Source organism: Myotis davidii, unplaced genomic scaffold (assembly GCF_000327345.1).
Source record: "Myotis davidii unplaced genomic scaffold, ASM32734v1 scaffold332, whole genome shotgun sequence".
NCBI lineage: Eukaryota > Metazoa > Chordata > Mammalia > Chiroptera > Vespertilionidae > Myotis > Myotis davidii.
Genome location: NW_006285779.1, coordinates 3,229,409 through 3,252,247, shown reverse-complemented (window position 1 = coordinate 3,252,247; position 22,839 = coordinate 3,229,409). Strand labels below are relative to the sequence as shown.

Sequence of the window (22,839 nt, the reverse complement as noted above, 5' to 3'; positions counted from 1 at the left end):
ACGCCCGCCTAGACTTGGGGGGAACTTGGAACCACCTATGTGAGGGAGCCCAGAAGTCCCTGGCAAGGACCCCCCAGTCCCTGCCAACCCCCAAAGCAGCAAGCTGATGGGGCAAAATAACTACTGTCAGCTGCTTTTCCTGGGGAAGAGCCTTCATCCAGGCCGCCAGCCTTTCTCTCAGAGTCTCACCATGTGTGCACTTGAGGTATTTACACACCTACTGTGTCCTGGACAGGGACCGGTGCTTTGTGTCAACGGGGGTGGGGGAAGTGCCGAAGGAGAGGGTACGGGCTTGTCTAAGCTTTCCCAGACCCCCCTGGCTTCACCACCGCACCTCCCAGGTGGAGGGGAGAGGGAGCCCGGGAGCCATAGTGCTTCTCTGGGAGCAGCTGGTGGGCAGAGGTGCCCTGGGACGGGCACTTTAAGCAGCAGGTGGAGTCGCTGATGCCCAGCCCAGCTGCTGCCTCTGACCACACCTTCCCGGCACCCCTGGCCCTTCGTCTTTGGGGATTGGGCTGGAGGAGATGGGTGGTCTCGGGAAGCCATTAGGCCAGAGGCAGAATGCAGGCCTTTTTCCAGCAGACAGCCAGGTTCTGCCCACCTGTCCTTTCTCTGTGTCCTGCCTTCACCCGCTCCCAGCCATAATGCTAGCCCTGAGCAGTGTCCACGTGGGAAAAGAGTCCGAGGATTGTCCCAAGATCTCAACCCTCCTCAGAGGAGTGGACTTCCTGAGCCCACCTGTTACTCCCTCCAGGAGTCGGTTCCCTCCGCTGGCTCTTGTCCAGGCAGACCTCCAGGCAAGGACCATGTCTTCGTAGCTCGGAGCTGGCAGCTCATGGCACAGAGCTGGGCAGGGTTGTTCTGCGGTTCGTATGCAATGAACGAGTAATGGGGAAACTGGCTAAGCATTTAGACCTCAGCCCGTGGGCTGCTTCCCCAGGGAGACTTGCCTTCACCCCTTGGCCCAACAGATAATAATCATAAACACAACCATTTATTTGCTAAACCCACTGGGAGATGGTTGCATTGGGTGGGGGTGGGGAGACCGGTGAGGTGGGCTCCAGTGCCCACAGCCCAGACCATCCCTTTTTCTTTATCGTGCTCCTCCGTGTTAGAGGTCTGACGGACACCTGTTGAGTGTCTACCTCCCCAGCTGCACTGCTTCAAGCAGGCGGGATACTCACCATCTTAACCTCATGCCTGTCCATAGTAGGCCCTTGAAAAGGTTTATTTGCATACATGAATGAATGAATGAATGAATGAATGGAGAGATGGAGAGCAGAGGATGGGAAGGGCCTTCTCCCCACCAGGGACCAGTCCTCTGAAAACAGTCTGATGAGAACAGGGAGCAGGACCCCGGCATCCCGCCTACCCTTAGTGCGTTGTACATAGTCCTGGAGTCACAACCAGAGACACTCTGAGCAGCAGCCTTTCCTGGAGTGGGGGTGAAAGCCAAACTCCCGGCTCTGATCAGGGTCCATCCAACCAGGTTCTGGAGTCCCCAAAAGGTTCTGAAGGCCCTGGGCGGAACCTCTGTGATCTTAACCCACCCTCCTCTCTCTCCCGCAGAGAAGATGGGCATCTGGGGCCTAAAGTGTGGAGGTCAGGGTTTTAGTCCTGCTCCTTAACCCCTACCAAAGGGCCTGCCTCTACAGGACCAGAATTCCTTTACATTTGGAGAACTTCCCCTGAACTTGATCCTCTTCAGTTTGGGGGGATTCTTCTCATCTCCCCAAAAGCCTGTGTCTCCAGAGGGCTGCAGATGGGGACACACCCTAACCAGGCCCCAGGTACAGCCTGGGCACACTCTGTGAGTGACAGATGCAAATACTCCTTAGGGGCCCCAGCAGGCTGCTCTCTCCCTCCCTCGCTCCCTTGCTAGCCTCCCAGCCAGCTCGCCCGCTCCTTTATCTTATCAAAGCCCCGTAATTACAATTGCTATTTTGTTTCCTTGAATCTGCAATCAGAGCTCCCTGGCCCTGATGAGGGAGCGCCTGTCAACCTGATGGCTGAGTGACAGCCCGGCCACCTTTCCCGGCCGCCCCCACACTTCGCAAACACAAATACTCTCTCTCTTCTCTCTCGCTCTCTCTCTCTCTCTCTCCTTATAAACACAAACACACACTCCTCACCAACACAGCTTCTCTCCGCAAACACACCCTCGCGGGTACCCAAACACACACCTTCAGCCTCTTTCCAAACGCAACCCTCGCCCGGGGCCCACCCCCGACCCCTCAAATCCCCCCCAGCTTGCGCAGGCCGTCGGGACTGGCGCTCGCTCCCTCGCGCGCCTCCTGCGCCCGCGTTCAAAGCGCCGCGGACTCTCCGCCGACCCTTCAAATGCAAATCGTCGAGACCGCGTTAAGCACTCGGGCTCCGTCTGGGAGTCCTTCCCTGTCTCCGCACCAAAGGCAGGCCTGCCTTTCCCCGCAGCGCTCTGCAGACCCGGTGGACGCCTTCACCCCTCTGCGCTCTGTGGCCGAGTGAATTGGCAGCGCTCCTACTGTGCGCTGAGGCTGCAGGAATGGGAATCGAGGAGAGACGGGGGCGAGGAGGGAGAAATATGAATTCCTAGTTCTATCCGCGGGGCGCCCGGTCAGGCGGGGAAACCCCAGGACCAAGGGGCAGATGTGGATTGGGCCCCCACTGAGGGCAGCAGCCGGGAGGGGACTCGCGGAGACCCACCGAGACAAAAGTCAGGGCATACAATGAGCCATCAGCGGCGTCGCTGGCGGTAAATATTTGAGCTGAGCCGTGCGCAGGGGGTAGCTGGGTCGGCCTTCCCCCCTACGGAGCCCTGAGAGATTACTTTTCCCAGCGTCCGGCGGGTCTCCCGCGCCTCCAACCGTGCACGTGCCAAGGGCTTTGGAGGCTGCAAGTGGGAGGAGGTAGGGAAGAGCTCTAACAGGAGCCCTTCCAGTGAATGATGGATGAACAAACGAATTAATTCAGTTTTAGTAACTTATCCCCTCGCCTTCCGCCCAAACTTCGGTGGCCCAGACCACTTGCAGGGCACGTGGGCCCCAGCCAGCCTCAAGCCCCTCAAGAGGCGACGTGGGGGAGCGACACGGCCACCGGTGGTTCCACCCTCGCCCGCCAGAGGGCGCCATCTTCTCCCTCTCCATCCCTCTACTCCGGTGGTTCTCAACCTTGGCTGCACATTAGAAGCACCTGGGAATCTTTTTTAAAATCCTGATTTCTGGGCCTCATCCTCCGGAAATTCTGTTTCTTTGTTACTAATGTTGTGGCCCCATCCCGTGCTGTGGGAAGGTGACTGGTTTCAAGCCTGGCTGCCCCATTCCACCCTGGTTCCTGGTAGAAGCTCTTCAGGAAAGTCCTCCTGGCAAGGAGAAAGGGGCCTGCGACCCTCATCACTACAAAACAGAGGGATCATCTTCCGTTATCTTCAACTTAAGGAAAAAGGGAAGTTGTAAACTGGGCCTCTTTGCTCCTCACCACAAAGAGGGAAACTCTCCTAGGGGGTGTGTTGAAGAGGGAGTGCTTTCCAGAGACAGTCTCTCCAAAGCTTACCTCAGCTGGCCCCTACCAGCCCCTTTGGGTTATCTAGGGACCCCTCCTACTTGCGCACTCATCTGTGGGAGGGAGAGGGCCTGGCCCCACCAGGCACTGTTTTCTGTCCATCCTCAGCATGTCTGGCCCCAGGCTATCTCAGGAGGGAACCTTTTATTTGTTTGTTTGTTTGTTGGCATTGAGACACCCCCACCCTTCAACACAGCTGCTGAACTGCTGACCCCAGAGTTGGTCACATAGACAACACATCACATCAAGTAGATCCCTTTCTCTTCAGGGCACGGCAGCAGCCAAGCCCCAGAACCAAGTGATTCCAGGCACCAGAGCCCCTAGATCAGGCGGAGTGTGTGTGTGTGTGTGCAGAAACCCCTTAACCTAGGAGGCTGAATCCCAAGGGCTCCTCTCTGCCCCCATATGCCAGGCCACCAGGATTCTGGTTTCCCTGTCACCCAATCTGGCCAACCCCCTCCATCTGGTCCCTGGAATCAGGTTTCTAAGGGCCCAGATCAGCTCGGAGACAGTCTGCACGGCTGAAAGGAGGAGCAAAGACTGGCCTCCTCTCTACCCTGAGCCCCCTCATGGGGCTAGAGATGCACATTCCTCGGGCTGCTTAAACCCCCTTATCTGCCCCCCTGCCCATCAGCCTGAGTGCTGACAGAGGCCCAGACCCCTTGTTTGGATGCTGATAACCTCCTGGGATGGCCCTCCCCCACCTGTAGGAACTGGAAATGGGTTTGGTGTTGGGAGGTCCTCTTCTAGCTAGGCAGTTTGGGCCTAGGCCTGGCCTAGGGATAACAGGATCCCACATGTCTTCACCCTCCCCCAGGCCTGGGGCCACCCTCAGTGCTGCCACAGTGCCACCTGGTGGTCCCTAGGGGAATGCCACACAGCAGGGAGAGAAGCCACACAGCGAGTTGCAAAAAAACTCTACACCACTTTATTTCATCCTTTATCCAAAAATGTAAAAAGTGTTTAAAATATGTAGTCCTGAGCTTCAAATGCTGACCTCCAACCTCAAAGGCAAGTAGGGAGAGAGGGTCAGGACAGTTGAGAGTTCCACCCCTGGAGAAAAGGGAAGCCCCAGGCATGGTATAGAATTAGAACATCACGACCCTACGGAGAATGGGACCCCCTTTCTCCTAGCACCAGCCCAAGACCCCACCCCCACACCCCCTTCAATGAAGAAGACACTTAAAATTCTTGATACTTGTACAGCAACGTGGTGTATGGCATGTATGGCAGGCAGCTAGCTGACCTGAGGAGAGCAAAGAAGGGATGAGCATCTAGGCCTCATCTGTTCCTACTGCCCTCCCAGACCCTGCTGGGCACCCTGCCCTCCCACTCACCAAGGAGGGCTAGGGCCTGCCCCTCTGTTTCTTAGCAGGCAGAATGGGGCACAATTCAGCTTCTTCATTCTCCTCACTCCCTTCTTCTTCACTCTCTTCTTCCTCAGAAACACTGCTTACAGTAACTGGTGTACACACAAGCAGTAAAAGGAAGGGAGATGGTTAAAGCCAGGTCTCCTTCATATTATGTTTTTCATTCATGCACTGCGGGGCTAAGCATGGCCCTGAACTCCCAGCACTTAGTCTAGGTGGGAACAACCACCCTGGCCAGTTTGACTCAGTGGATAGAGCATCCACCTGTGGACTGAAGGGTCCCGGGTTCAATTCCAGTCAAGGGCACATGCCCGGGTTGCGGGCTCGATCCCCAGTGTGGGGCGTGCAGGAGGGAGCTGATCAATGATTCTCTCTCATCACTGATGTTTCTACTTCTCTCTCCTTCTCTGAAAATAAAAAAATATATTTTTTTTAAAAAATAGATGGAAAGAACCTCAGATACTAAACTGGGTGACAAAGAGCCAAAGGGTTACACATCACTGGAGCTAGAGAAGCTGAGACAGGTTCCATGAAGGAGGTAGGCATGCGTAGGACAGAAAGTGAAGGACACATCATGCAGAACCTGTATGGCAGCTACACTGGGAGATAAGGCTGGGATGGGCAAGAGTGTGGAGTCAGGAGGAGCCAAAACCGGCAGGGGGAGACCTGATGGAGAGGCCACCGATGGCAAAGGAGAGGACGCTCACCAATCTGGTGCCGCCCAGTGATCCGCACAGGACCAGAACCTGACTTCAGGCGGAAGGTTACAGGAGGTTGAAGCTGGAAGTCATCCAAACTGAGCTGGGAGAAAGACAAGGAGGAAGGTCTTCTAGCCCAACCCTTCTCTCCTTCCCTCTGCCCCCCTTCCCCCTCCCAGGCACGGCCAGGGAACTCACCATGGGCTGGCAGGACAGCCTGAGGTTGGCCACGGGGACTGCAATCTCCTGGTGGTCATGATTACGGGCCACAACTTCTACCACATTACACTCATCTTTGGCCCCCTCGGTGAGGCAGAGCTGGGAAGGGTACACAAGACTTTGGGGCCTCCCTAAGCAGGTGTTGACAGCACAGTGGAGGCATCTACCCTAGAATTTGCTCAACCTCAGGGTCTCTCTGAATACCTGGCCAAGGGAGCAGGCGATTGGGGGGTTTGGGCAGAGGTGACTCCCCCTAAAGAAGAGGTTGGGGGCGGGCTACGGGCAGCGGCCCACCAGTGGCCTGCTCAGGTCAAGCTATCCACCACCACCCCCCTTCCGCACCCCTCACCATGGTCAAAGCCAGCACGTGCTCCGCATCATCCTCTTCCTCTACCTTGAAGGTGAAAGAACGGGTGTGGCCGGAAAGCTCACAGCCTGTAAAAGATAATGGCGTGAGTGTGCATGATTGTGGGTGGGGGTGGGGGGGGCCGCTTCCCAAAACTCCATCACGTGTGGCCATGGACTGACCGACCATTTACACGCCCACTTCTCCGGACACCTGGGCGCTCAGCCCTGAGCCCGCCCCGCACATCTGGGCAGGGGTCGGCCCCCACTTCCGCTCCAGCAGCCGCGTGCAAGCCCCCTCCGCCCCCACCCATGCCGGGCACCCCCTGCACCCCTTCCTCTCCCCGCCCCAGGACGACCCTCACCCCTCCTTCCTCAATACCGAAGAAAAAACTGTCCATAGTGACCGGAGCTGGGGCCCGCAGCGCCCCGACACCCCCGGCCCGGGCGCGGCTCTCCGGACCCCACAACGCTAACGCGGCGGCCATGCTGCGAGGGCGCCCGGGAACCCCGCCCCCGACACGTACTGGGGAACCCAGCGGCGCCGCCCCGCCTATTAAAGGGGACGCTCGCCTGGGCGGGGCCCGGAAGCGCTGGGCCCGGGCGGGGAAGCCCGGCCTCGCCCGGGAGCCCGCGGCTGCAAGGAGGAAGAGACTACGGAAGCGTGGATTTGGGATTAATGCTCCCGTTCGCCCTCCTTACAACCACCAAGGCTTTGAGGGCAGCTCCTACCTCCATGTTCTCCAGTTTGTCACGCCCTCTATGTCTCCATCTCTCCCAACCCGGGGTAAACTTACGTCAAAGGGAAACCAGGTATAAAAACGGAAACCTTTCCAATTCCCCCAGCAAAGGTGTTTCAGGGCAGCATTTTTCTTATAAAAAGCGAAGGAAATGCGCTCATATTTGCATTTGACCCAAGTGAGTAGCCTTAAGTGACATTTTACCGCCAGGTGTCTCGTACCCAAATCACTCCCTCTCCTAGATGCGCTTCCAGCCCAACACCTTGCAGCTTACTATCCAGATGGCTCATCTTCATTGAGCTTCAGAGGCTGGCGCTTGCTAGCAGGACTAACCCCTGCTCCTGCAATCTTTCGAGCTCCTCCCAAATCATCCCAGAACGTCCTTCCCCTTGGACTCCTGTCTCATCATTTGGACGACTCTCCCCATCTTTCCCCGTTTAATAAAGAACCACACAAAGCATGTTCCTTATCCTGTTGGATGGCAGGAACTCACTCAAACGACTTGCTCCCAAGTTATTTACACCCAAGTTAAAACTGGCAAAAGGGTGGCTAGGCCAAGAGCCAGTCTACTTTTATTATTTGCCTTGCCTTGGGAAAACCTGAAAGGAGGTCTTTTACTGGAGATGGGAGGAGAGGACTGCCTTCAACAGCCAGTCCTAAACTTGGAACAGCTATGAAGAGGGAGGAGGAATACTTGCTTGCAGGTGAGGCATGAAGGGCAGGAGAAAAGGTAGGAGGCAGAAACAGAAATTAGGTTTACACAGTACACCACCATACACATTCACTTCAAGTTTTATTTTGCCTCTTGCATGATCTTCACATAATTTACAGTTCATTTTCTACAGGAACTGAGCTGTGATCTAAACAATCAAGGTAATGTCATTCCAACCTTAATAAATATTCACAACCATAGAAGGTAGCATAGCATTTTACAATCCTAGAGTGATGAATGTATAGGCCTGGACATCTGTTTCACAGTTAGCATCTGTGACCAGAAGACTAGCCAAAGTTATTAAAAGCCAAGAAAAAGCCACAAGCGAACGCTAAAAATCTTGATTCCATAGGAAGCTGGCCCTGAAATCCTCCAGATAAAATGCCACAATTGTTCACTAGTGTAGAAAATGTATTTAAAGAGAAACCCGTGACACTAAGCCATTTAAACCATTATCTTGTAGAGATATTCCTTTCACACCTCAGCCCTTAAAAATGCAAACGTGGTCCAAGCTTTCCAACATACTATATCCTATCAGTGAGAGGTTTCTACCCTGAAAATGAGAAGGCCTCCTTCTTTTCCTCCCTTCATCTCACCCATTCAGTGCCACTCATGGGCCTTGGTTGGAAGTCACTAGTGGTACCCCTTCTAGGTACCACTCTAGAAGACTCTCTCAAAGCCCATCCTGGTAGAATCCTATCAAGAAAAGTATGTTTCAAGTTTCCTTCTCCTTGCCCTTTCCTTCTCAGCTCAAAGTTAATCAGCTGATACAAGATTACAGGGAAGCTGATAATAAAATACTGTTATCAATCTAAGAAGAAGTCAGCCAGTCATAATGAAAAAATGAATCCTGCAGAAATTACCTGCTAGCCTCATGCTCAGAACCCTTAAATACACCAAATCTAAATTAAAATACACGAAGCTCTCAGAATCTGTGGCTAAAGGAAAAATTAATCATTAAGTCATTGATTAAAGTATACTCATTATTTGTCTCTTTTAAAAATTCGATACAAACATGCAAGAATTAGGCTGTGATTTAATAAAACCAGTAATAACAGGTCTTGAAATTAAAGGACAACTGATCTGAGGGCAAATGGGACCAATCAGTCCCTGAACCCTATTTGACAGATGTCAAACTAACATTACACATGCTGACCTGTATTGAGGTTAATTTCTAGAAGTGACTGCACTTGCGACAGATTGAGTCCTATGAAGTTAGGCTCTTATACCCAAAGTGGTTGTGGCCTAGCTTAGGTGGGAGGCACTTTAAAAATAAAACTTCTAAAAAAAAAAAAGCCTCAACAACCAACCAAAGGCAAAAGAAAAATTCACTTTCCATTGATTTATATTATTCGAAGTGCCATCCTGAATCACACCTTTCATTTTCAAAATGAAAAAAAAATTACAAAACCGGTAAACACAAAGGTAGGCAGATCACAGCTAGTTTATATACAAAAAATTTACAAGCTTGCCATTTTTAGGCTTTTGCCACAAACAAATGCACATTTGTCCCTACGAAGCACAACATGCCTGAACCAATCATCACTACAGGAGACAATTGGCCATGGCTTTACAAAAAGCAGAATAACTGCCCAAAATTGAAATCATTTATTCAGCTTATACTATGCCACAACCATCCCACTTGGAATTTCTACCCTGAAGGCTCTGAAACCCACTAAATCTTTCTCATCTCTGCCATGTCCCCAAAGAATGAGACATTTCACTCAATAAGCCAAGGATGATGACAAATGATTTTGATTACTCTAAGGTGAGAAATGCAACCACACTGGGTGCAGAAAACAGTGCTGACTAGATTTATTGAAGACCCCTTCCTATAAGCCCATGTAAGAGGTCTTGACACCTAACACAAGACCCAAAAAGGGGGCCCACATATCTATTTCATATAGGATTTGCAGAAGTACTATCTTCTAACCAGTGAGTAGTCTCAAAATATGATGCGTGAGTTTTACATAGTCTTCTTTGTTTCCAATCCCAATTGGCTGATCTGTGGCCGCTCCAGAGGCTGAACTGTATAAAGACCCCCACCACCACCCACCAGGTGAAGTTAAGAGACTTTCAGACAATTCATAGTGTCAAATGTCACAGGCTTCGACCAAGTATAACCACATCCTTTGGAAATCCTTCCATTTTTGCAATTTCAAAACAGCCTAACTTGCTGTAAAATTCCAGAATTCTTTTATCATCTGGTCTCACTTCACAGAAAGCCCCTCGGGAGCCTAGAAATAAAGCAAATAATCAAAATACATTAATAAGTAGAATTGTGGATATAAATTGTGACTACTCTTTTAATATATTTCAAACAAATCATAGTGGGAACTTGTTTATTATTAGCCTACAATTTTTAAAATTTGTATTAATATTAAATATTAATGATTATTAAGTACTACAGTGATAACTATCTTAAATGATGGATATGTTAAATAGCTTGAATGTGGTTATTTTGAAATATATTCCAAATCATCAAATTATATAATAAGTATATACAATTCTTAACTGTCAAATATATCTCAATTGAAAAAATTCAACTGTAAGTGAAACTCTTCTCCAGAAGGAATACCTTTTGGGGAAGAGGTTGTCACAGACCTGAAAGCAAAGGATACCTCTGCTTAATGTTTTAATATTAAGTTCCAAGCACAACACTAAGAATTCCGTAGAGCTGTTTAAATTATCCCACAAAAGGACAACACTGATTCAAATGATACAAATATGCAACAGATGCATTCTCATGTATCAGCAACCCTCTAATGAGGGCTCAAAAGCTGCCTACTTTTGTTTTGCCCAAAGATTACAGTTAGTCATTTACTTGAGGCTCAAAATAAGCATTCATTGTGTAAAAGAGAAGCATTTTTCAATGATTAATACTCATGCAATTCTTACACAACTAATAATTCAGAAGCCAAATCATAAATGGTGGTGAAGGGAATGTACATTCACTATAATTCACTTCTTTTTAACCTAAAATATAGTCCTGTCCCCACCTAACCCAAACACCAGCAACTCCACAAATATGTACTCACCATTAGCCTTCAGTGAAGACAGGAGGCAAGCCATCATGCTTTTGGCTACACTTGGGTCAGTTACTTTTTTGTGAATATCCACCTTTATCAGAGAAGGGAAGTTGGCAAGGAAAGTTTCTGGCAACACTTCCTGCTCTTCATGGAAACTCAACATTATTTTCTAAAAATGAGAATTTTCTAAAAATTAGAATCTCTTTTGACTTTCAGTAACCACTCATTCTATATTTATATCCCATCTACAGAACTCAGTAACAGAAAAAAAAAATAATATTCAATAACTCCTCCAGTCATATAATTATCACATGGAGAATTAATTAACTTATAGTTCTAGCTTAAGCATTTTCACTTTTTATTTATTTATTTATTTTAAATATATTTTATTGAGTTTTTACAGAGAGGAAAGGAGAGAGATAGTTAGAAACATCGATGAGAGAGAAACATCGACCAGCTGCCTCCTGCACACTCCCCACTGGGGATGTGCCCGCAACCAAGGTACATGCCCTTGACCGGAATCGAACCTGGGACCCTTCAGTCCACAAGCCGACGCTCTATCCACTGAGCCAAACCAATTTCGGCCATTTTCACTTTTTAAAACTTTGTCTAAATATAGTATATGCTGGACTGGATCTTGAGACAGAATATCGACTTTAGTGGGAAAACTGGTGAGTAGTGAAATTTATAGTAATGTACCAAAGTTGGTAGACTTGGACAAATGTAGAAAATGGGTGAGGGATATAAAGGAACTCCGTAGCCGTGCCAGCATGGCTGAATGGTTGAGCATGGACCTATGAACCAGGAGATCACCATTCGATTCTGGGTCAGGGCACATACCCCGGTTGCAGGCTCAGTCTCCCGGTAGGGGGTGTGCAAAAGGCAATCCATGATTCTCTCTCATCACTCATGTGTCTCTCTCTCTCTCCCCCACTGATATCAATAAAAATATCTTTTTAAAATAAAAAAAGGAACTCTGTATTACCTCTAACTTCTTTAAATTTAAAATGATTCAAAATCAATTTTTTTTTTGTTAATCTTCACCCGAGGATATTTTTCCCATTGATTTTTAGAGTGTGGAAGGGATGGGTAGAGACAGAGAGAACATCTATATGAGAGAGACATCAACTGATTGCTTGCTTCCCACACGTGCCCAACATGGACTTGACCAGAATAGAATCTACACCCCTTCAGTCCACGGGCCGATGCTCTAACCACTGATCAAAACCAGCTAGGGCCAAAATAAAATTTTAAAAATTTGTCAGGCTTGCATAAAAAATATGAATGTACTTAACACTGCTGAACTGTACACTTAAAAATGGTTAGGATGGTAACTTTTATGTAATGTATATTTTATCGCTTTTTGAAAATAGGTATTTTTTTATTGATTTCAGAGAGGAAGGGAGGAGAGAGAGAAACATCAATTATCAGAGAGAACCATTGATCTGATGCCTCCTGAATGCCCCGCACTGGGGAACGAGCCTGCAACTCGGGCATGTGCCCTGACCAGGAATTGAATCTGGGACCCTTTAGTCTGCAGGCCAACACTCTATCCACTGAGCCAAACCAGCTAAGGCTACATTTTACCACTTTTTAAAGGAAGTTTGTTAATAGAAACAATTTATATGGTCATTCTTTTTATGTTCCTATGCTGAAAACGGTAATTGTCAGATATAGAGCAGCAACACATCAACAGCTCAGTCACCAGCATGCTGCAGTCAGTGTCCATGCAATCCTTAGTGAGGCCACTCCCAACCAGCCTCTTATTACAAAGCCATCTGGCTAGGGGCAGAAGGTAAAAAATAATAAAAAAAAAAAAACCTAGAGAAAGAATGTGAATGCACTGGTGTAGGGACAGTTTCAGAAAAGAAGAAGAGCAAACTAAGAGTCCAATATACATCTGAAAGTATTTATTGAACGTAAAAAATTATACTTAAGAAAGAACTAATTTTTAAAATCCATGTGCTGCCCAAGCTGGTTTGGTTCAGTGGATAGAGCATTGGCCTGCAGACCAAAGGGTTCCAGGTTCGATTCCGGTCGGGGGCATGTAGCTTGGTTGCAGGCTCCTCCCCAGCCAGGGCCCTGGTCAGGGCGCGTGCAGGAGGCAACCAATCGATGTGTTTCTCTCACATCGATGTTTCTCTCTCTTTCCTTCTCTCTTCCACTCTTTCTAAAAGATCAATGGGAAAATATCCTCAAGTGGTATTACAAACAAACAATAAAAATGCATGTGCTGGCCCTGGCCAGATAGCTAAGTTGGTTAGAGCGTCATTCTGATATGCCAAGGTTGCAAGTTTGATCCCTGGTCAGGGCACATACAATAACCAAACAATCTCTCTATATAAAACCCTAATATGCAAATAGAGTGAACAACCAAACCGGTCACTATGACATGTGCTGACCACGAGGGGGCGTGTGCAGAACATAGCAGGCGTCGGCCGCAGCAGGATGCTGGAGCAGTTGGGGGGGGGCACCAGACCAAGGTGGGGCACTAGTCGCTGTTATGGGAACAATCCTCTATTGGTTACTGAAAATTCTTTGCTCCCGCGCACCGCAGTCCTGCCCAGCACTCACTCAGCACTGTCAGCAGGTGTGAGTGGCAGCTGCCAGCCCCAATCGCCTCTCAGGACTTCTCCACCTCCCCCTGCTCCTGAGGGGCGATCGGGGCCAGCAGCCGCCTCTCACAACTGCTGCTGGTGATGGCCCCACTCATACCCGCTGTTGGCACTGGAGCCACCATTCACACCTGCTGCTAGCGCCCAGCACCATCAGTGAGTGCAAGCAGTGCCTGCTGGCCACAATCGTCCCTGAGGGCTTCTCTACCTCCCCTGCTGAGGGGCAATTGGGGCAGCAGCTGCCGCTTGTACCTGCTGACGGTGCCAGCCCCACTCACACCCACTGCTGGCATCGGCCCCGATAGCTCCCCACTGTCAGCAGGTGTGAGTGGGGCCAGCGCCGTCAGCACATGGCAGCAGCGCTGGGAGTGGGGTTGCTGGCAGACAGGGGACGAGGGTGGAGGGGGCTGTGGCAGTAGGGGCCGTGCAGGGACACGGAGGATGAGCTGAGACCTGCCCCTGTGCCCACGGCAGCCTCGCAGCCCACAGTTCCTTTCAAGGTGCACAAATTCGTGCACTGGGCCCCTAGTGAATGCATAAATAAATGGAACAAAAAAATCTCTCTCTCTCTCTCTCTCCCTAAAATCTTTTTTACAGAGTGATGTGTGAATAAAGCTAGTTGTGGGTAGATATATAAGTAAAATAGTGGGGGTTTTTTAAATGCATATGCAATATATAAACCAAAATAATCATTAATTGACCAATGTGGGGCACATTTTTTTAGAGGAAATATTCACTTTAGTTGGAACAGACATAACAAGTGCTCCTATCAGAAAGCAGACTCTCAGAAGCTCATCCCTACTGTTGTTTAATTACGAGAAAGCATTACTGAGAAAGCCAACTTAGCCTCCTGACAACCAAGCAAATGTTGTCCTACACTTGTCCTGAGTACCCAGACAAGAGACCATAACATCCTTAAGTCTGGTGCTTCAAAACAGGGAGAGAGAAAAAGGAAGGTTGTCTATACTGTGTTTTTATCCCAAGAAAGTATTATAACTATGCTTCCAAATTAAAAACAGTCCTAACAATGAAGAAACAGAAGAAAATAGCATGCTAAGAATAAGCCCTAAGCTCTAGCTGGTTTGGCTCAGCAGACAGAGCATCGGCCGCAGACTAAAGGGTCCCAGGTTCGGTTCCGGTCAAGGGCACATGCAAGATTGTGGGCTTGATCCCCGGTAGGGAGCCTGCAGGAGGCAGCCAATCAATGATTCTCTCTCATCATTGATGTTTCTATCTTTCTCCCCTCTCCCTTCCTCTCTGAAATTAAAAAAATAAAAAAATAAGCCCTAAGATTCTTTTCTATAAGAAATTCAGGAAGAACTGAGATTTTAAGATGGATCTACTTTTAAAAAAAATTTATCTGCTTACTTTTTAATAAGTACTTATTCAGTAAAAATTACTATAGTGAAATTCTAAGCCTGTGCATTACCTCCGCCTCAGAGAGTTCTTTGTCACCATTTGGTTTGGTATACTTCTCTTGCATGAAGGGAATCCAGGAAATTTTACATTTTTTAATGAAGGGGGTCACATCTACAGTGCCCAGGGCATAACCACATATGCCATCTTCATCTTCTAGGACAAAGCAATAATCCAGGCTGAGGGAAAGCAGCCCTCCGACTAATCTGCTCAGAAGAAAAAAAGCCAGAATGAGTTTGTAAGTTACTAACACAAAATACAGACTTCAGTAATGTTAAGGCCCAAAGTATTTGAATGACAATCTATGGAAACTATACTTGGTATATGAAAAAAACTGGAAATACACACATCTTAATATTCAAATTTTATTAAACGTGGGGTTTCTAAAAAACTGTATTTCCAGTCATCACCTCCCCTCAACCTTTATCAGGCTTTGAAAAATGTCTACTTCCCAAATCCAACCAATCCAAATACTTCATCACATACTTGTCTCCAATAAGGTCAGGCTGACTTTGAAAAGGTAAACCCACTCCATCGTCATACATTTCTCTGCAAATCTTGTACACGGAAGCCTGAAAATATAATCCAGTTAACTAAACACATCAAGAAAATTGGCAACATCATTTAACAATGTGATTCGTAAGTCAGACTAGACTTCTAGGACAGGAGGTAACAAAATGCCTGGCCTGTCATAATTATCAACCTTTGCTGTTTTAAATAAAGATTTGCTCAATGAATCATAGTTGTAAAATCAGTAGAAAGTAGCATGGTTATAGTAAACACTGAAAAGTGCTTTGTAGGGAGTGTATATAGGCAGTAAGTAGTGCATTCAAAATCCAGCAAACTATAAACTGTCTCTGTTTTCTGGGATATGTTATTGTCTTTAAACAGGCTTTCTTTTCTCTGTCGCTAGCCTGTAGGCATTTCCCAACGGAAAATTATAGAATACTAATACACTGGAGAAAATCAGCCAAGGACAACATATCATTTAGACACTCTGACTGTTTAGTAATTTCAACTCTGAATACATTTCATCTAATTTAAGGGAGGAATTAAAGAACTTAGTACAAGATAATAAGAGTCTGAACTCCTTAGGTTCTTCCTTAAATATACCCCCTCGCCCATGATCAATGTTTAGTTAACTCTACCTAAAGTTCATGTTTTAAGACAGAACTAATTCTTTTAACCATGAGTTCAAAGGAAAAATAGTAACGTGCACCATAACCATACACCAGGTTGGTAGGTAGACAGACAATTACCTCATCTTTAGGAAAATATGGTCTGATAGTATAAACTTTGGAGGTAGGAGTCAGTGGGGGTGGTTGAAAAAAGAGATCATTTGCCCCATCAATTGGCAGCAAACGCTGTGGGAGGAAAAGGAAGATGGATTAGTGTTGGGAAGATATTCATTTCTTTACATGAGTGAACACTGCAGACTACCAACTTAATATTAACTGGCTACTGCAGGCAGACCTAAAGACGAGGGGTGTACTATGCTTTACTAAAATAAACACTTCTTTACTGGGGGAGGGAAGTGCTTCTGAGTAGAAATTACCCAAACTAAATTACAGTTTTAGTGGCTTATTAACAGGGATTTAAATTTATAGTAAAAAAAAAAAATCCATTCCAATTATGACAAATTTCTCAAAAAACAACAACAATCTCATACAGACCATCTTTCTACTAAAAGATGGCAGAACAGAATGTCAGAAGGAGAGGTTTGGTCTGAAGAGGGTTATCTGTCCAGGAGACGCTTAACCCCCAAAGCAATGCGCTTCAGTTTGCTGTGCGCAGCAGAGCACCTGTTGGGGGGAGAAAAGTAGAGCACCTGGAAAGTCCATGAACAAATTCTAATAGCAAAAATGCTTCATATTTTGTTCACATTTTCATTAACAGGCGGTTCTTTCAAGTGTAAGTTTTATTTATAAAATAACTGTGAAAGTATCCATAAGCCCTTTCACCATCATTTGGGTATTCATCCTTTTTGCTCATGGAGTTTCCACTGGCAGACAAGCATGCGCGCATTGTGCATTGCGGGCGCAGATTAAAATGCTGTGCGACCTGCAAAGAAACAATGTGAAGTATACCTAGAGCCGCTGCGCTTCGCAGGCGCGGGGGGAATTGGCAGCATCTCCTTCAGAAATTACTGTGAAAGAGGAGGAAAATTTGATTTAAAATCCAGCTATGTAACTAAATTGAATTTGGGACTAGAAAGCCTTCGGCAGACCAATCCTTCCAGCCATCTGATGCGCAACATAAGGTTTCTCATAAAACAAAGAAAATGTCAATTCAGTTGTGAATTCATATTGATACCTGGAACTCTCCTGCTAGACCGCCTCTAAAGGCCCAGGGTTCTTGGTCTCCAATTAAGAACTGTGCTGAAGAATGACTACGACACCCTGTTGAGATCAGATCCAAGCGGAGAATGTTACGAGAAAGGGGATTTCCTGGGGTCTCAAATGTCCAACAAACAAACACTTTGTGGAAATAGCTCTCTAACAACAATAATCCAGGGTTTCAGGACAAGGCTGTGATAATTTTTTTTAATTCATAATGGAATTTCAATACTGATGTTCCTTCCTCTGATTAATAATCAATGTTAAGAGTTCTACCTTTTAATTGTTGGAAGGAAAGCAAGTCTCAAATTTGTCTGGGTCAAGTTTATATATTGTCTAGAAATGGCTATAAAAATCAAGTCAGCTGCTTGCTCTGTAGTAAAATTACAGTAACTATAAAGTGAAATGAATGAGACAGATAATGAGACATTTTATTATCACAGCCCATGAAGGAATTAAACCTGTCTGAAGTCACATTTTGAGGAAGGGTACAGGAAAGGGGAAAAGGGGGAAAAAAGGGTTAATCTTGTCAGAAGACTAAGTTCAGCAGAATAAATAAAGTGTTCATAAGTTGGCCACAATGAGAACAATACATTTTTTCTAAAAAAAGGACAATCCAAATTCAAACTGGCTAGTAATAATACCAGCTTGACAGAAACTGAGAACTAAGAAGAGCCAACTGATGCTCCTCATTTGTCCAGAGCTAAGACATACTTTTCTTAAAAGTATGACAACATCTGGCTCCTCTGATTGGCCATTATAATCTTTGCAGTGCACTGAACAGATGCTTGAAGTAGCAAGGCTTTGAGGTCCAGAAGTCAGCATTAAGGTTTACCACTTCATCACCTTCATATTCACATGCAATAAAGGCAGCTAACAATAGAGATAATTAAAGGCAAATATGTGGAGGCCAAATCAAAATCACCTGCCTAGTCTTCTGACAAGATAAGCAGCGCAACACAGGTCTTTTCCATTTGAAGACAGCATTCTACCTCCTGTTCAAGTTAACAGTCTCATCATCAGTACAAGGTATATAGTGTGCTAGTCAGACAGTCCCAAAGCAAACCAATTTTTTTTGTTGACAATTCAGGCCCATTAAGAGATTATATCCAGGTTTGTCATTTTGTAGGGGTAGGGGTACTTTTTTAAAAAAACATATAATGTAATATTTGTAAAGTAAATATGAATAGGGTCAAAATTTAGGCTATGAAGAGAACGTGCCCCATTCCACGGTTCAGTGTAAATTTACACTGCAGGAAAAAACTGTACCTCTCAAACTTTAAGATCAGCCAATTTCCCCTACCCCCCACTTTGAGACTACAATGTAACTAGCACTTCCAACTATTACAATAAAAAGCTGCATGTACGAAGAGCTGTGTAAATGAAAACATGGTTAATGCCTCAGTCGCTGCGCAAACGTGACTTCAGTTCGTATCTACTGCCCTTAAATCTACCTGAGCTACCTCACAGATAGAACCTTTCAATTTAAACTAATTAATCATGACGCGCTGTGAACATCTGCCGCTGTCCATCCAATAGTAGTAGACACTTGTGCTGAGGATTCTCCCATCTGTACACAATGGGGAAGAAGATAATAGAGGTCGTTAGTAATCAAAAGTACTGCACAGCCACATTCTTTAAAGGACTGAATGCCAGCTGGATTGGAGAGAGGAGGAAAACAAAGGGCTCTAATTGGTAACTCCCTGAAATTACTACAGAACCATGAAAACACTCTCTTTGTCGTGAGCTTTTTGTAAGCTTTTCGAATATAATCATTTAAAACTAAGATGCTCTGCTTGTACAGCAGCTATCTATATAACCTGAGAAAGCTGCACCATAATTGCACAAAACAGAGATAAAGCCTGAGAGGAAACAACACAATTATCTATATAATCAAGAATTTAATTTTTAATAATTCTTGAATTAAAACCTGAATATCAAATACTTTAAGATATACTTTCTCAAGCTCAATAATCCAGATTTCAGAGTAGAAATTTAATATTTAAAACCCTACCAGAGTTAATTATAACCCTCTGGCCAGAATCCTGGAAGACAATTATTGCCATCCAATCACCAACACAGAGGTTTTTCCTTGAGCCTAAGAGCAGACACCTATCACAGAAAAGAAGTATCTCTTGGAGCCTTTTAACAAAAGGTAAAAATTCTCTCTTCTACCTGTTGTGCTATATGTAGAGAAATCCAAAGTTCTATATTTTCAAATTAACAATCAGCTGCTAATTGTATCACAAGGAAACTTATTTTTTAATATTTAAGAACCCCAAGTACATAGGTAGAAAGTGAGAAATCGCCGAAACCGGTTTGGCTCAGTGGATAGAGCGTCGGCCTGTGGACTGAAAGGTCCCAGGTTCGATTCCGGTCAGGGGCATGTACCTGGGTTGCGGGCACATCCCCACTGGGAGATGTGCAGGAGGCGGCTGATCGATGTTTCTCTCTCATCGATGTTTCTGATTCTCTATCTCTCTCCCTTGCTCTCTGTGAAAGGTTAATAAAATATATTTAAAAAAAAAAAGAAAGAAAGAAAGTGAGAAATCTCATTGCTACTACTCCTTAATCTAAGCTCACAGTATTTCACACATCTACTTCATAACCAAGACCATGTAACCCATCATAGTATTTGTGACTACTATGAAAACTATGACATATCAGTTAGCCTTGCTGCCTGCTGTGTGCTGTATTGTAAGTCCATGACATATTCCTTACAGCTGGAATGATAACCTGGAAATGAAATGAGGTCTCTGGAGAAACTTGGCCATGCTGGTGCTTTTTACCAAGTTTTAACATTAAAAAAAAAATTACTGTTTTCAAAGGAGACATATAGAAGTCCATTTAATGAACAGAGTTCTTAGGGGACATTAATTCCCATCCCCTGCTAAAACCAATTACTTGTAGAGAAATAAAGAAAAAGCCATGTGACGTCATACTAAGTAGCACCAGAATAGCCCACCACTAAAGCTCGCATGCGCACAGGGCTGGGAGGATGGCTTCCTCTTGCCAGGCCCCTTAGGTCATTTCAGCAATTGTTCTGTTAAAGGGCATTAATGTTATCAAGACACAGCAAGCAGCAGAGAGCTTCCAGAGTCACAATTCATAGTGTCTCATCTCCAAATCAGACAAAAGTGGAATAAAGGGTTCCATCCAGGAAGCATTCAGTCAGAGTAAGTTAAAGTCAGTACTTTCTAGCACATTTTCAAGATATTTACGCCGAATTAGCCCAAGGGAGAAAAACCAATGTACTCGACGTATTTACTGAGACTTGCACCTCAAGTCTGCAACAAAGGCTACGTGTTTGAAAAATTCTAGGCAAAGAATTTAAAGATTTGGAAATTTGCAAATTCCCTAAATGTTTTCTCCTGTGGGATAATCTGTCTTTTTTTCTTTAAGGGACAATATATCTGAGAAGAGATTATTCCCGGTGCACCTACCTAACCACTGTACAAAAGACTTCACCATAGCCATTATACTCTTGATATCCCAAACATAGGAGTACATGTCATAAAGGATTGTCCTGTTGGCACAATTGGAAAGCCGAGTGAACATTCCCATCACCAGTCCACACATTTCTTCAAACTTGGCTGCTCGTGACCGCCATTCTTCAATCTATTGAGAATCAATATAAAGACTCAAAAATTTGCAAGCTTAATAAAATAATCTAAAACAGTTCTAAATTAAGCTGTTTGCTATCAGGTGCCTGCTTAAACTTAGACAAACAATAAAAATGTGTATTGACTCAAACAAACAGATATTCCTAAAATAATCAACTTTGACTTTCCTTCATTCCTAACTATAACGTCAAACTATGGTACTCTATGTACCAGATTTGGTAGAGTGCACATCCACTTTACAGAACATATTTTAAGATCTGGTCAATTTTCTGCCAGTTACCAGTGTACTCATTTTAATACCTCCTCCATGTCATCAACATGGGGACCCATCCAAGCTAGAGAAGCAGGTAAATAAGCATACTCACTTTTTCAGAGTCTTTTCCTTTACAATTGACACTGACAACACTGCTATTTGCTCGAAGCCACTGGAACTCGCGTAACATCTGTGCTCCTTTGGGTCCGTGCTCATAAGGTAGGTAGAATAGATCAGCAAGTAACTGCAAATCCTCCAGAGTCACTGGTTCTACAGTGTACAAAGGCTTTTCATTTGGAGCTGGCACAAACTGCTCCTTGTTTATCTGTTCATCAGTTTGCATAGGGGCAATATCACTGATGCAGTCTTCCTGCATAGACATCTCTGGGGATTTTGATTCAGCTATGCTCTCTTTATCAGTGTCCATTGGTTTCAATTCCTCTGCCATTTTAGCTTCTACAATTTCAGTTAATATTTGATTGTCATTCTTGTGGTCTGTTTCTTCTTGTTTTTCCACTACCATGTCCATGGGTTCCTCATCTGACTGTTTCTTTTCTTCTTCCTTGGTCAGAACTGTAGGTTCACCACTCAAGGCTGCTCCCTGACTCATAATGGGCTCCTGGTAAACCGTTGTAACCACAGTTGTGGCATTTAAAGAGGGCGCCGTAACTAGGGGAGTCCCATCAACTACACTTGCTTTAGCTCCACTATGTGCAACTTGTCTACCTACAAAAACAAATTGCCACAAAAATAACCAGCATTAGAAACAGAACAAATTAAATCTAGAGACATTTTCTTATCATATCTGAAACTGGAACCTCAGTTTTTTTGTTGTTGTTGTTTGTTTTTTTGTTTTTTTTTAATGAGCTTCCAAATAATATAAGCCCTGAGAAAAGTACAATTTCTCTAAAATCACCAGGGAAGTGGAGAAAGAAGAAACAGATGATAAACATTCCTAAACATGCCACACCTATTATCCTCTCGTTTTAAGATCTGCATTTAAAAACAGTTAAGTATTTCAAAATAAATATTTTTAAAACAAATTAGCATTCCATCAAGATAACAGCTATTTACAACCAAAAGATTTCAAAAACTTTACTTTGCTCTAGATCCCTAATCATTTTGCTTGGTGGGCCTATGGCAAGGCACAGCATAAATGTTCTTTACTTTTTGACTCAACCATGTAATCCAACCCCATTACAAAAATGGCCCAAAACTCACTGCTGTACTGATGAGGTACTCCAAAATCCTGCAACCATTCTGTTAGAGCTAACTTTAGAGCCATCTGTGGACTATAAAGTACATCAGTTTCAATATCTTCATCACTGCCTTCATTTTCTAACTTTATTTGGATTGATACAGTACTGTCTTCACTGTCAGCTGCAAAACAAAACAAAACACACAAACAGTTCTGATTATAAAAGCCTCCTGACAAGGGGGACAAATGCAAAACACTAATTGTTACAGTACAATCAGAGAAGCAAAGAACCAAAACCTTAAACATAAAAGTGCAAGACCCTTCACTGAACTTCACCTAGAATAGTCATATAAATGTATTGCTAAATGTAAAATCCCAATTGAAATAAAACAAAAACAAAAACAATAATTTTAGCCGAAACCAGTTTGGCTCAGTGGATAGAGCGTCGGTCTGCGGACTGAAAGGTCCCAGGTTCGATTCCGGTCAAGGGCATGTACCTGGGAGATGTGCAGGAGGCAGCTGATCGATGTTTCTCTCTCATCAATGTTTCTAACTCTCTCTCTCTCTCTCTCCTGCTTCCTCTCTGTGAAAAATCAATAAAACATATTAAAAACAAACAAACAAAAAAACAACAACAGAATAATTTTGGAATTACTGGAAAAGTCATTCATAAATGCCCGAGTACCAATTACTGGAAATGCAAGGTTAAAGGCACTATGCTTTTCATAAAGAAAGCATTCCCTAC

General features: G+C 45.2%; 2 protein-coding genes across 3 annotated transcripts in view; both read right to left on the bottom strand.

Moving 5' to 3' along the window:
* Positions 1-4,445: 4,445 nt before the first annotated feature.
* Positions 4,446-6,702, bottom strand: NPM3 (nucleophosmin/nucleoplasmin 3). Of its 2 annotated transcripts, none has more exons than XM_015559317.1 (6): positions 6,555-6,702; positions 6,177-6,262; positions 5,807-5,926; positions 5,618-5,711; positions 4,878-5,002; positions 4,446-4,593 (listed from the first exon to the last, which is right to left on the bottom strand). In XM_015559317.1, exons 1-5 carry the CDS (start codon positions 6,658-6,660, stop codon positions 4,887-4,889), a joined length of 522 nt encoding a protein of 173 aa, XP_015414803.1. In that variant the 5' UTR covers positions 6,661-6,702; the 3' UTR covers positions 4,446-4,593; positions 4,878-4,886. The 2 variants fall into 2 exon arrangements, with proteins under 2 accessions (XP_015414803.1, XP_006756583.1); XM_006756520.2 differs by having other exon boundaries at positions 4,446-4,786; positions 6,555-6,700.
* Positions 6,703-7,686: 984 nt separating this feature from the next.
* Positions 7,687-22,839, bottom strand: part of MGEA5 (meningioma expressed antigen 5 (hyaluronidase)) — a 23,724-nt gene continuing 8,571 nt past the window's right edge. Inside the window, exons 7-15 of the mRNA XM_006756663.2 lie at positions 22,118-22,276; positions 21,009-21,622; positions 20,464-20,638; positions 16,998-17,083; positions 15,944-16,048; positions 15,171-15,256; positions 14,698-14,890; positions 10,663-10,822; positions 7,687-9,861 (exon numbers count right to left, since the gene is read on the bottom strand). Coding sequence (XP_006756726.2) covers positions 9,725-9,861; positions 10,663-10,822; positions 14,698-14,890; positions 15,171-15,256; positions 15,944-16,048; positions 16,998-17,083; positions 20,464-20,638; positions 21,009-21,622; positions 22,118-22,276 — 1,715 coding nt within the window. The 3' untranslated portion in view covers positions 7,687-9,724. The remainder of the gene's footprint in view (positions 9,862-10,662; positions 10,823-14,697; positions 14,891-15,170; positions 15,257-15,943; positions 16,049-16,997; positions 17,084-20,463; positions 20,639-21,008; positions 21,623-22,117; positions 22,277-22,839) is intronic.

Coding starts and splice junctions, on each gene's coding strand:
- NPM3 (XM_015559317.1), bottom strand. CDS start 6,660: ATGGCCGCCGCGTTAGCGTTGTGGGGTCCGGAGAGCCGCGCCCGGGCC. Junction 6,263..6,554: donor TATGGACAGTTTTTTCTTCG/GTATTGAGGAAG, acceptor TATCTTTTACAG/GCTGTGAGCTTTCCGGCCAC. Junction 5,003..5,617: donor CACTGGGCGGCACCAGATTG/GTGAGCGTCCTC, acceptor TGTGTACACCAG/TTACTGTAAGCAGTGTTTCT.